Raw genomic sequence first — 13,802 nt, 5'->3', positions numbered from 1 at the left:
CCAAACGTTTTGTATTCATGTAATTATCCAAATCTTTTTTAAACATTGTAACTGGACCCATATCCATCACTTCCTCTGGAAATTCAGGAGACACTGTCAGTGTAAAATAAATTGCTCCCCATGTCTTTTTAAAAAATCTTTCTCTTCTGACCTAAAAAATATGTCCCCGAGTCTTAAAATCCCCCATTCTAGGGAAAAGACACCTGCTATTGACCTTACCTACACCCAGTTTTGGTCTCCTTAATAAGACAGAAGTTTTCAATCAGCCTGTAGAGACATGTAATGACATGTACCTGTAGCACACAGGACTTAAACACAGACATTCTGCCCCAGAGGGAGGGGCACTACCACTGTGCCACGAGAGTGCTCCTTTTCAGTGTTACACTTTACAAATGTACTGACATGCATCTGTCCCAAAGCTTTAGGCCAGTTGGCTGGACAGCTGGTTTGCAAGGCAGAGTGATGCTAACAACAGCATGTGGCTCAGTGGTTAGCTTTGCTACCTCATGGCCCCAGTGACCTGGGCTTGATTCCACCATCCACCAACCGTCTGTGTGAGGTTCGTACATTCTCTCTGTGGCTGTGTGAGTTTTCTCCTACAGTCCAAAGATATGCAGATTAGGTGGATTGTCTATGCTAAATGACCCGTAGTGTCCAGGGATGTGCAAATTAGGTTTTATCTGTCTTTATTCATTCATAGGATGAATGTGTCACTGACTAGGCATTTATTGCCCATCTCCAATTGCCCAGAGGGCAGTTAAGAGTCAACCACATTGCTGTGGGTCTAGAGTCACATATAGACCAGACAGAGTAAGAATGGCAGTTTCCTTCCCTAAAAGGCATTGGTGAACTAGATGGGTTTTTCCCAACAATTGACAATGGATTCACGGTCATCATTAGATTCCTAATTCCAGATATTTATTGAATTCAAATTACACCATCTGCCATGGTAGGATTTGAATGCAGGTCCCCAGAACATTATCTGGGTCTCTCGATTAACAGTCCAGGGATAATACCACTAGGCCATCGCCTTGTGTCGTAGAGTAGCCATGGGAAAGGTAGGGTTACAGGGATAGTGTAGGGACGGGTCTGGGTGGGGTGCTCTTCAGGGGGTCAACATGGACCCAACGGGCTCAATGACCTACTTTCACATTGTAGGGATTCTATTAACTGTGTGGGTTCAACTCACACACCAGCTGAGGTTACCACAAAGGATTCTCCTCCTCAAGTCACTGGCTAGGCATTTATTGCCCATCCCTAATTGCCCATACGGCAGTTACAAGTCAACCACATTGCTGTGGATCTAGAGTCACATATAGATGAGACAAGGTAATAATGGCAGTTTTCTTGCCTGAGCTGTAGTGACCCTCAGGTTAAACTTGCCACCAGTCATCTCCCTCTCTAATGAGAGAGTAGCTTGGTTGGACAATGGTGATTTGATCTTTACATAACTGTATTAACTCAGTTATTTTTAATCGGTCCAAGGATTTAGCAATGGAGTTCCATGATATCAATTTTCAAGTGCTTTGTGTGTTTTTGAATCTTCAGGTAAAGCAGCATACAGACATCACAGCCAACAGAAGTTAAACATGAAATCTCTTAAAAGAAATCTCAGAGCAGATACTGAGCCCCCTGGTGGTTCAGTGGATAAATTCACTGCTGCATCTGAACATATCAAAGCACTAGAAATGTATATGCAAGTATAACCCTGTGTGAGTAAGAACGCCTTGGGGTTGTTGGATAGAGTCAAACTCCAATGTTTATGTGTTTTGTTCATATGTTACTGAACAGAGCTGCACAGTTTTGTGACTATGTATGCATTTTTTATGAATAAAGTGAACTTTTGAAATAAAAACAAAATCAAAGCACTGGAAGATCTTTGGTTAAATACCTGGTTTGACATTGGGAGAAATTCTGCATTAATTGATCTCAGTTAAGGAAGGGACATGCTTGCTGATTTCATTCAGGGAAGTGATAGCACTTCGTGTTAACCTCGGAGCCAGAATCCTGCTGCAAACTGTGTGTGTGTGTGTGTGTGTGTGTGTGTGTGTGTGTGTGTGTGTGTGTGTGTGTGTGTGTCATTATCAAAATTTATGGTCATGCATGCTAAATCCACCATTTACACGAATGATTATTCAGAATAAAAACAATTAAATAAAAGATTTAGAGATAATGGGAACTGCAGTTGCTGGAGAATCCAAGATAACAAAGTGTGAAGCTGGATGAACACAGCAGGCCAAGCAGCGTCTCAGGAGCACAAAAGTTGGCGTTTCAGGCCTAGACTCTTCCTCTCTGATGAAGGGTCTAGGCCTGAAACATCAGCTTTTGTGATCCTGAGATGCTGCTTGGCCTGCTGTGTTCATCCAACTTCACACTTTGTTATCTTAAATAAAAGATTTTTTTGGGACAAGCAAGTTACTCTGTAAATGTTTAATTCTGCCCATGTTCCCTGAATTAAAAATTAAAATGGGCACACAGCATTGTTTAAAACTACCTGCTGCTGGCACTGCACAATAATGTGTTCTGCAAAGCAGTAAATCATATAATGATGTGCTAAGAGATTTCAAACAATGCAGTACAGAAAAGGCTTGTTTTCATGACAATGCTCGAATGCAAGTTGTATCATCCTTAATCCTCTGAGTTGTACCTTATAGAACATTTTCATTTCTTTTCCACAACATTCCCTTTTTTTTCATTTACAGCATTTTATTTCTTAACATGAAATGTATCTGAAAGACCACAGACTCAGGAGATCTGAAGCCTTTTTTTTGGTCGTGTCCAGTTTTAGACAAATTTGATTTTTTATCTTCATCCTGTTGTGCTTGTTTGGTCCCAGAGCAGCTGGAAGGCAGGTTCCGCGTGCAGAGGCACCAAGCTCTCTTCTTTAACATCTCTTCTGTGGTAAACACTCTGCTGTATAGAACCAGGTGATCCATGGTCAGGCACTTTTCTTTTTCCACTTCATTAACATTTGGTATGGGGTTTTGTTTCGAGCAGATTCATAACTGTGGAGTGTGGGATCAAAGGGCCAAATGAGAGGACCAAAGAAGACAAACAGAAAAGACCAAAATGACTGACATCCTTCATTAACCATGAAATATCTTGCAACATATTACATTTACTAATATGATTATCTGCATTTCTTATTCAATAGAAAAAGCCAAAAGTGAGCCTTTTGATAAAAGCCCCTTTTTATTATCCTTAATATGATCTGCTTAATTAATATCCTTGGTGGGTGCTTGGCTTTTGCTTTAGTTAAACTTGCATGGGATTTTTCCTGATTTTTTAAATCCAGTATGAATTATATATTCTTGTAATCCTGTTTGCATTCAACATTTTCTGTTTATTTTCTTGTGTTTGTGATGTGTCTGTTTTGAAGCCTCAGTTCACTTTCAATTCTTTTGCTGAATATGCCTACTTTTTATTACTCATGTGCAGGATGTGGGTGTCAGTGGCTGGCCAACATTTATTACCGATCCCTAGTTGCCCTTGAGAAGGTGGTGGTGAGCTGCCTTCTTGAACTGCTGTAGTTCACCTGCTGTGGGCTGACCCATGATGCCACGGGGTGGGAATTCCATGATTTTGACCCAGTGACAATGAAGGAACGGCAAAACATTTCCAAGTCAGGCTGCTGAGTGGCTTGGAGGGAACTTGCAATTGGCAGTGTTCCCTTGTATTTGTTGTCCCTGTCCTTCTAGATGGATGTGGCCATGGGTTTGGAAGGAGCTGTCTTGATGATCTGTGGTGAATTTGTGCAGTGCATCTTGTAGACAGTACACACTGCTGTTACTAAGCATCAGTCTTGGAGGGAGTGGATGATTGTGGAAGTGGTGTTAATCAAGTTGGTCACCTTACCCTGAATGGTGTCAAGCTTCTTGACCATTGTTGGAGCTGCACCCATCCAGGCAATGAATTCTCTTTCGTTGCATAGTAGCAATTTATTTTTATTAAAATAGGCACAAAATTAAGAAATAGCCATTATTTTCACATATTGTGCTTTAAGTTTCCACTTTCAAATCCCCTTAATGCACATTATAATGCAAGAAAACTCAAGAATTTTACCTGGCACAGGATACTGGTGAGGCATTTGTGTTTTGCTTGTCAGAGTAAACTTCAACTTTATATTTCAGTTCTTTGTTCTGTTTAACAATAAAGTAAGTCATTTGCTTGTATTTCTGTCTTCTAGTACTAGATTAAAATTGTCTCAATGCCGATGAATTTCTTTTCTTACATTTCATCAGAATGAACATGTTGTGTTCAGTTAAAGCAAAGTTGTGATTTCCTTTTGCAGAGTACCAAGCCAAACTGAATATGCTTTACAGCACTTCAGATCATCACTCAGCCCATCATCTCTGTTCCAAACCTTAGCCAAGTTGAGCTTGAATCTTGTCATTTGAAAAGGTGAGACTTCAAAATAACTTCAAATAAGGTTTCCAAATTTTAAAGGAAATTGACATCAATGTTGAAAATCGTTCATGATGAAAGGTTGAAATTTATGTTAAACATTAGAAACCATCAAATAAGAAGTTCAGGTGAAAGTTTTAATCCAAAAACTAATAGAAAGTGAAATAAATTACCAGGGCAGGGACCTGCTGGGTTTTTCTAGCTAATATACTCCCACTAACACCAGGGGCTCTGAAATAGCCTAATATGTGGCATGTTATCAAACACCTTCTGAAAATCCACTCCTTCCCTTTATCTGCCCTGCTTGTTACTTCCTCAAAGAATTCTAGCATGACACGCATGTGGCTCGGTCTGAGCATTGAGAACGGAAGTTGGGATGTCAAGTTACAGTTGTACAAGACACTGGTAAGGCTACAATTGGAGTACTGTGTAGATTTCTGGTTGCCCTGAAATAAGAAGGATGCTATTAAACTTGAAACAGTGCAAAAAAGATTTACAAGGATGTTACTGAGATTAGAAGGTTTACGTTATAAGGAGAGGTTGGACAGCCTGGGAATTTTTTTTCCTCTGACCCATAGCAGGCTGAGGAGTACCTTACAGAGGTTTATAAAATCACAAGGGACATAGTTAAAGTGAGTAGCAAAGGTCTTTTCCCCAGGGTACGGGAGTCCAAAACTAGAAGGCATAGATTTAAGGTATGAGGGGAAAGATTTAAAAGAGACCTGAGGGGCAACTTTGTCACACAGCGAGTGATTTTATATGGAACGGGCTGTCAGTGGAAGTGGTAGAGGCAGGTACAATGACAACACTTAAAAGCCATTTGGACACATACATGGCGAGGAAAGGTTTATAAGGATAAGGGCCTACATCCTTGCTGTACACCTCTATGCCTCTCTGACAGCTACCTGTATGGGCAGCAGGAGTTGGCACAAGACTGAGGAACAAAGGTTATTGACTTAAACAGCTGTGCATTCATAATGTCAAACATGTCGAAAATGCTATCCATTTCACAGAATCATAAAGTTATTATTAAGGCATAGAAGGAAACCATTCAGCCCATCATGACTGCACCTACTCTGTTATCCAGTGCCATTCTCCTGCTTTTTACTGAAATATGTGAAAGATCATACATGAAAGATTTGAATGATTCGCTAACTGGAGAGTTCCCTTCACAGCTTTCTTGAATACTCAGATGAAATTAACAGTTCCAGTGATTTTATCCAATTTTTAAACACATTTTCAAATCTACTTTTAATATGCTTAATGATGCCTGGCATTTCCTAAATGGTACTTGACTTCTTCCAAAGATGTCCTGGAGCTATATTCAAAAGTATTCTGTCTCTTTGAAGAATTTCAATAATTTTATCAGTGCACAAGTCATTCTTTGGAAATTCCACTGGCAGAATCAAAGCTGACTGAGGGCAGCTACAGGGTGGAATTTTGTATTTTCTTAATAGTTACTGGCTGAGATATTAGCACAATCTGGTGAAGACACGACACAGGATATCTCACATGCCAAACAGCAGAAACTGTCTATGCAATACATAGGACTAAACAATCTCACAGCCAATCTTCAATCTTGTTACACACAGACATGTTGACAGATAATTAAACATCCCCCGAAGGAGGCGGTTCCACAAATGTCACCATCTTCAATGATGGATGGCAAGTACGTCAGCACAAAAAACAAGACTGAAGCATTTGCATTCTCATTCAGACAGAAGTTCTCAAAGCATGATCCATCTTGGCCTCCTCCAGAGGTTTCTAGCATCACAAGTCCTAGTCTTCACCTAATTCGATTCAATCTATGCAATATCAAGAAATGGTTGAAAAGCTGATGGACCTTAACAATATACTGGACATTGTGTTGAAAACTGGTACTGTAGAATAGCCACTCCCCTAATCATGCTGTTCCACTACATTTAAAACAAGGGCATTTATCTAATTATGTGGAAAATTGTCCAAGTATTCCCTGTCCACAAATCAGGACAAATCCAATCTGGCAAACTACTGATCCACCAGTGAACTGTTTAGAATAGAAGATAATAAAGTGTGAAGCTGGATGAACACAGCAGGCCAAGCAGCATCTCAGGAGCACAAAAGCTGACGTTTCGGGCCTAGACCCTTCATCAGAGAGGGGGATGGCGTGAGGGTTCTGGAATAAATAGGGAGAGAGGGGGAGGCGGACCAAAGATGGAGAGAAAAGAAGATAGGTGGAGAGAGTATTGGTGGGGAGGTAGGGAGGGGATAGGTCAGTCCAGGGAAGACGGACAGGTCAAGGAGGTGGGATGAGGTGAGTAGGTAGGAAATGGAGGTGCGGCTTCAGGTGGGAGGAAGGGATGGGTGAGAGGAAGAACAAGTTAGGGAGGCAGAGACAGGCTGGGCTGGTTTTGGGATGCAGTGGGGGGAGGGGATGAACTGGGCTGGTTTTGGGATGTGTTGGGGGAAGGGGAGATTTTGAAGCTGGTGAAGTCCACATTGATACCATTGGGCTGCAGGGTTCCCAAGCGGAATATGAGTTGCTGTTCCTGCAACCTTCGGGTGGCATCATTGTGGCACTGAAGGAGGCCCATGATGGACATGTCATCTAAAGAATGGGAAGGGGAGTTAAAATGGTTCACGACTGGGAGGTGCAGTTGTTTATTGCGAACCGAGTGGAAGTGTTCTGCAAAGCGGTCGCCAAGCCTCCGCTTGGTTTCCCCAATGTAGACGAAGCCACACCGAGTACAATGGATACGGTATACCACATTGGCAGATGTGCAGGTGAACCTCTGCTTAATGTGGAAAGTCATCTTGGGGCCTGGGATGAGGGTGAGGGAGGAGGTGTGGGGGCAAGTGTAGCACTTCCTGTGGTTGCAGGGATAAGGTGCCGGGTGTGGTGGGGTTGGAGGGCAGTGTGGAGCGAACAAGGGAGTCACGGAGAGTGTGGTCTCTCTGGAAGGCAGACAAGGGTGGGGATGGAAAAATGTCTTGGGTGGTGGGGTCGGATTGTAGATGGCGGAAGTGTTGGAGGATGAATCGTTGTATCCGGAGGTTGGTGGGGTGGTACGTGAGAACGAGGGGGATCCTCTTTGGGCGGTTGTGGCGGGGGCGGGGTGTGAGGGATGTGTTGCGGGAAATGAGGGAGACGCGGTCAAGGGCGTTCTCAACTACTGCAGGGGGAAAGTTGCGGTCCTTGAAGAACTTGGACATCTGGGATGTGCGGGAGTGGAATGCCTCATCCTCGGAGCAGATGCGGTGGAGGCGGAGGAATTGAGAATAGGGGATGGTATTTTTTCAGGAGGGTGGGTGGGAGGAGGTGTATTGTAGGTAACTATGGGAGTTGGTGGGCTTGAAATGGACATCAGTTACTAGCTGGTTGCCTGAGACGGAGACTGAGAGGTCCAGGAAGGTGAGGGATGTGTTGGAGATGGCCCAGGTGAACTTGAGGTTGGGGTGGAAGGTGTTGGTGAAGTGGATGAACTGTTCGAGCTCCTCTGGGGAGCAAGAGGCGGCACCGATACAGTCATCAATGTAACGGAGGAAGAGGAATCCCTCAGTACAGAAAAAGGCCATTCAGCCCATTGTGTCTACTTTCTTCTCCCCAAAGAGCATCCACCCATGCTATCCCCATAACCTGCATTTCCCATGGCTAACCCACCATGCCTGCACATCCCTGGAAACTACAGGGCAATTTTTCACAGCCGATACACTTAACCTGCACATCTTTGGAATCACAGAATCATAGAATCCCTACAGTGTGGAAACAGGCCATTCAGGCACCCAGAGGATACCCACACAGACATGGGGAAAATGTACAAACTCCACACAAACAGTCACCTGAGGATGTGCTGTGAGACAGCAGTGTGAATCACTGAGCCACTGTGCCCCCCCATCGGTCATCAGCAAAGTGTGGGAGGAGTCATTGACAGTGCTAATAATTGTCACTTGATCAGCAATAATCTGCTCACTGATGTTTTGGATCTGTCAGAGCCATTCAGCTCCTGAATGTATTCCAGACTTGGTCTAAATGTAGGCAAAACAGTTGAAATCCAGGGACAGAGAGAGACTATGGTCAAGTATGGCATCAAGGAGCCTTACAAAACTGAAGTCTCAGGGAAAACTCTCCACTGGTTTCAGTCATAGCACAAAGAAATTGCTTGTAGTGGTTGGAGGTCAATCAATTGAACCCCACAACGTGACTGCAGGAATTCCTCAGGGTGGTTTTTTGAAATACAAAAGAAGTAAAGGTAATAGACCACGAAGAGGAAACCAGATTTATCTGATCTTATGAAGTGGTGGACCACGCCCAAAGGGCAAAATGGCCCATTCCTGCTCTTAATTTAAAAATTCCTAGTTGCTATAGACACAACCACCTTTTGACATTCACAAATGGCCTTCCCTCCATCATAACATGGAAGTGTGGGTGTGCACTGATTATTGCACAGTGCCCAGCACCATCCATGGCAATTTGGCAACACAGTCGTAGGTGTACAGGGAGTACAGTAGGAGGCTGAGATACTGAAGCAAAGTGTGGGAGGAGTCATTGACAGTGCTAATAATTGTCACTTGATCAGCAATAATCTGCTCACTGATGTTTTGGATCTGTCAGAGCCATTCAACTCCTGAATGTATTCCAGACTTGGTCTAAATGTAGGCAAAACAGTTGAAATCCAGGGGTAGAGAGAGACTATGGTCAAGTATGGCATCAAGGAGCCTTACAAAACTGAAGTCTCAGGGAAAACTCTCCACTGGTTTCAGTCATAGCACAAAGATACTGAAGCAGTCCGTGTCCAAATGCAGCAAGACCTGGACATTACCCTGGGGTTGTTAAGTGGGAAGTAACATTCATGCCACATAGGTGCCAGGCCATGACTATCTCCAGTAATGCAGAATCAAATTATCCAATGACATTACCATCACTGAATCTCACACTACATTGGCCAGGGTGTTAATATGGACCAGTAACTATGAGGCTAGGTTTTTGATGTGGGGTTAGGCATGAGTGTTTAATGCACTCTGCTGTCTGTGTACTTAATGCAGTCTCTAATGTTCTTTTATGTATTTATTTATCTCTGGCACCAAGAGTATTTACCTATTTTTTTCTTTCTTTTCAGTGGAACATGTATTTTTTTAACTCTGTTACGGAACATTTGAAATGCTTCACATTGCTTTTACACAGTGCTAACTGCTATACTTTTTGTTCATTTGAGTTTTATCTCACGCAGTATAAACCTGACAGTACAGGGTTTCCTTAGGAACATAAGAATTGTGAGATGAAAATTAACTCAGTCAATTCATATTCTACTGTCCTGATTATTGCACGAAACAATTAATAATCATTTCAATCAACATTTTCACTCTATGTGCTTATAATTTACAAATAAACACCTCTGCTTCAAGTATGCCCACTTGTTCCCTCAGACAGAGTATAATTTGATCCTGTTTTGTCAACTTCATTTTCAAATTTTCAATCTGTGAAGAGATTAAAAAAGTATATTACATAAAATGCAGCAGAAGGTGTTGCAGATTTCTCCTTCACAACTGATGAAGTCCCTTCTAGTTCACAGCTCTTACACATGCAAGAAATTTTAAAAATTGTAACACATCATATCCTGTGGGATAACAAACAGCCACTTTTAACATTGTAGCATTGGGAGATGAATGTAAGCCATTCAACCCACCATTCAATTAGACCATGGTTGGTTTTAACCTTATCTGTATTCATCTGCTTTTCCTTTGTAGCCTTTACAAACAAGTATGTACGTGTGCATCTTTCTGACTATTCATTTATCCATCAGTACCTAAAATATTCTAAATGTAGATAAAGGATGTTGATATCTGGAGCCAAAACAGAAACATGCTTGAAAGAATGAGCCTCAGTGTTGAGTTATTGTTTAGTTGTGGACCCCAGACTGAGACTAATATAGCTTGCAAATTTGATGTTTAGATATGAGCTACAGTATCTAGACTACAGATAACTTAATTCGGTTTTCTGGTTTTGCCATCCAATTGGATAAGTGGCTCAAAGGCTTCCTCGTGATAAGTGCAACCATGCTATTTTCAATTACTCTAGTACATAAGCACTCTTATAGTAGCATTACCATTGGATAGGATTGTGCAAAACAATGATTTGTTATGGACAATAATAAGATATTTTACCCCAGTTTATCATCTTGCTTCGCCTCCTTCCTCCAAGTTGTTGCTAACTCTTTCTGGGTTCCATGAATGGTTGTCAACCGCTACACTTCCTTTTCTCTTGTTCCAACTTCTTCTGCACTAAGCTTAGACACTGATTGTTGGTGCATTGTGTGGTCATGTCTCAACTGTCATCCAAACTGAAGCCAGAGGACTCAACGCAGACCATGGAACGAACCTGGCACTTAACTCTATATGACACAATACTCCATTGGCTGGCATATTTACCCACAAAAACACCCTAGACAGCAGAAGTAGTCTGACTGTTATTGAAGTGATGAATATTTTCCTACACTATGGATTGTACATTAATGTCTTACTTAAATGTTATATTTTGCTTCTTACCGTATTTATTACACTGTATAGTTTTCGATGTTGTTGGGTGACAACACTGTCTAGATGAAATATCTTTTCACGTAGTGCAGAAACTTCTAGCTGAAGATCCTGAAACCTGTTAACAAATACTTTTTGGTTTATTTGATTAATGAAAACATTGTAAAAGCTTTCTTCCATTGCATGTCCTTTCACCAATGGAATTACTGAGAAAACAAGTGAAGACAGTGTGACAGTGATAAATGATATTTTTAGCAAAATGATTAACATGTGGATGTATCCTTAACATCAATTACTCAATCGTCAGCAGCATGGGAAGCCCATCCATTGCCTTCCCAACAATGACGTTAGAGTCAGAATGTAAACGTGGTGTGTCCACCCCTTGACCCACTCTTCTGATTGAATGGCTTTCTACCACCAACTTCAACAAGTTGAGGGGAGGGAGTAGTCACAAAATTCCACTCAGAGACAAAGACGTCGAACAGGAACAGTAAGAGAGTGGGACACAACAGCAATCATTGTGTTGTGCAGAGAGAAAAGGCTGTTTTCTCTATTAGCTACTGGACCAAATGCTGAGAAATGTTTGCCCATTGGTTGAAGAGTGGGAACCTGTAGCAATTTATATAGGCTGGAAAATCCACCTTGGTGAGGTTCAGAGAAGAAACTGCAAGGAAGGGTTTTACCGCAGTTTGGGAATTGTCAGAAGGTTGAGGGAAAGGGCCTTCAACAATCACTGGATGTCGTGACTCAACAGAGTGAGGCAATCAAACCTGTGGAAGCTGGAACTGACTTCAGATTCTTTGCTGAAAAGACTACAAATTCTGTTGAAACGGTGCTGTATAGTGTGCATAGACTGTGGCTTTATTATTCATATGAGGATTTTTTTCTGCAATTTAGAGTGTTATTTGCTGACTAAGTAATGATTAGACAATATAGCTTGCAGGTCAGTGTTTCGGGAAAAGTCTTAGAACTTGAAATCTTGTTGTGCAATTCCTTTAAGACATTTGCCGCAAATTCATATCTCTTGCTAGAAGTTATCTGTGTTATTTATTGGGATTACTGCAAAAACACAGATTATTTTCTGTATCCAGGGGGGGACCCATAGAGACAATCTCTGTATAGGCCTTAAGACATGAGCACAGTCCTCAATGAATGGAAAAGGGTGATGCAGATACAGATAACAGGCTGGAGGACCTTGAAATATTACAAGAAATTAACATGGGGAGTGGGGAGAGAACGAGTGAGAGAGAGAAAAAGGAGGTACTAGCAGATTCAATGGCTTTAAAATTGGATAGCATTGTACACCCAGATGAAAGGTATTCCAGTCTTCTGAAGGAAGCAAGGAGGGAGTTGTCAGGATCCCTTGTTGTAATTTTCAAGTCCTGCCTGGCCACAGGTGAGGTGCTAGAGGACTGAAGGATTGCTAATACTGTCTATTTTTAGAAAAATGAGAAACAGGCAAGCTACAGGCCAGTCAGTCTCACTTCATTGGTAGAGTTTTAGAGTTATAGAGTTGTACAGAATGGAAACAGACCCTTCAGACCAATTGATCCATGCTGACCAGATATTCTACATTAATCTAGTCCCATTTGCCAGCATTTGGCTCATAAGCCTCCCATAAGCCAAAACCCTTCTTATTCATATACTATCCAGATACCTTTTAAATGTCTCAGGCAGCAGCTTGGAATATCTGAAGAAAGCCAAAATTCTCCATGCACTTTTTGGATAAAGGAGGTTGGTCCACAAAATTAGACCGAATAGCATTAAATTGGAATAGCATCTTCAATTCCTGAATTACAGCAACAAAATCAGGAGACAGCTATTGTCTTAAATTTCAATCCACCAAGTAAGCTAAAACCAGAGTACCTGGTCCCAGGATATTTTAGAGGAGTGATTTGTGATGACTCAGATCCACCTAGAAAGTTGAATTTTCACAATTTTTAGGAACGTCTATCCAAATTGATGACATTCAGTCAGCATGTCACACATGTGGAAAGTAAATATATATTTTAACGTGTCAAGTTGAATTCATAGCAAAGAAACAAGTTAATTTAGCCCAACTGCTTTAAGACAGTGATAACAAAGTGTGGAGCTGGATGAACGCAGCAGACTAAGCAACATCTTAGGAGCACAAAAGCTGACGTTTCGGGCCTAGAACCTTTATCAGAAAAGATGTGCTCCTAAGATGCTGCTTGACCTGCTGTGTTCATCCAGCTCCACACTTTGTTATCTCAGATTCTCCAGCATCTGCAGTTACCATTATGTCTGCTTTATGTCAGTATTCACATCCAACATAAGACTGCTTTCATCTTTTTCCTGACTGTATTAGTATATTCTTCTATTAATTTCCTGAAAGGGTAGTGAATGCATGTACAATAACCTTTAAAAATGGAATTGGATAAATACATGAGGGGAAAAAAATTACAAGGCTAATGGGAAAAAGGCAAGTGTGACTCATTAAATATCTACACTAAAGAGATATCATGTTGACTAGCCTCTATCTATGCAACATCATTAATTGTTGTGGAAGGACAGATCATTCTTTAATGTGGAGATAATATGAGATTTTAAAAAGTATAATTTTAACAAAGATTTGAAGCTGAAGTAATGCAAATTTTGTAAAAGAACTTTAACTTGTTAAGAAATTATATCAGCCTTTAATGAGATTTATAAACAATTGTACTGGCTCATGCTTTGCAAAAAAAAAATCATGAGTTAGCACTTGATTTATGCAATAGTAGACATAGTATTACTAGATTAGGTTCTTCCTTGAAAATATAAATTTAAACACACGACTAATCAGCAAGAATTACTGAGGCAGCACCAGTAATGTGTTCAACTCCTCCCATGATAGCTGATGAAATTTAAATCCAATTCATTGTTAAAAA

The 13,802-nt window shown here is 41.2% G+C and overlaps 1 protein-coding gene across 2 annotated transcripts in view; it reads right to left on the bottom strand.

Annotated features, from left to right (window-relative positions):
• Positions 1-2,413: 2,413 nt before the first annotated feature.
• Positions 2,414-13,802, bottom strand: part of LOC125455726 (coiled-coil domain-containing protein 68-like) — an 81,494-nt gene continuing 70,105 nt past the window's right edge. For both annotated transcript variants that reach the window (XM_048538110.2, XM_048538100.2), the window contains exons 9-12: positions 10,927-11,032; positions 9,775-9,858; positions 4,063-4,139; positions 2,414-3,005 (exon numbers count right to left, since the gene is read on the bottom strand). In XM_048538110.2, the coding sequence (XP_048394067.2) occupies positions 2,939-3,005; positions 4,063-4,139; positions 9,775-9,858; positions 10,927-11,032 (334 nt within the window). In that variant the 3' untranslated portion in view covers positions 2,414-2,938. The remainder of the gene's footprint in view (positions 3,006-4,062; positions 4,140-9,774; positions 9,859-10,926; positions 11,033-13,802) is intronic.

The sequence above is a fragment of the Stegostoma tigrinum genome, chromosome 1 (assembly GCF_030684315.1).
Source record: "Stegostoma tigrinum isolate sSteTig4 chromosome 1, sSteTig4.hap1, whole genome shotgun sequence".
In the NCBI taxonomy this organism is placed as follows: Eukaryota; Metazoa; Chordata; class Chondrichthyes; order Orectolobiformes; family Stegostomatidae; genus Stegostoma; species Stegostoma tigrinum.
Note: the sequence above shows the minus strand (reverse complement) of the source record. Positions and strands in the feature narration are given on the sequence as shown.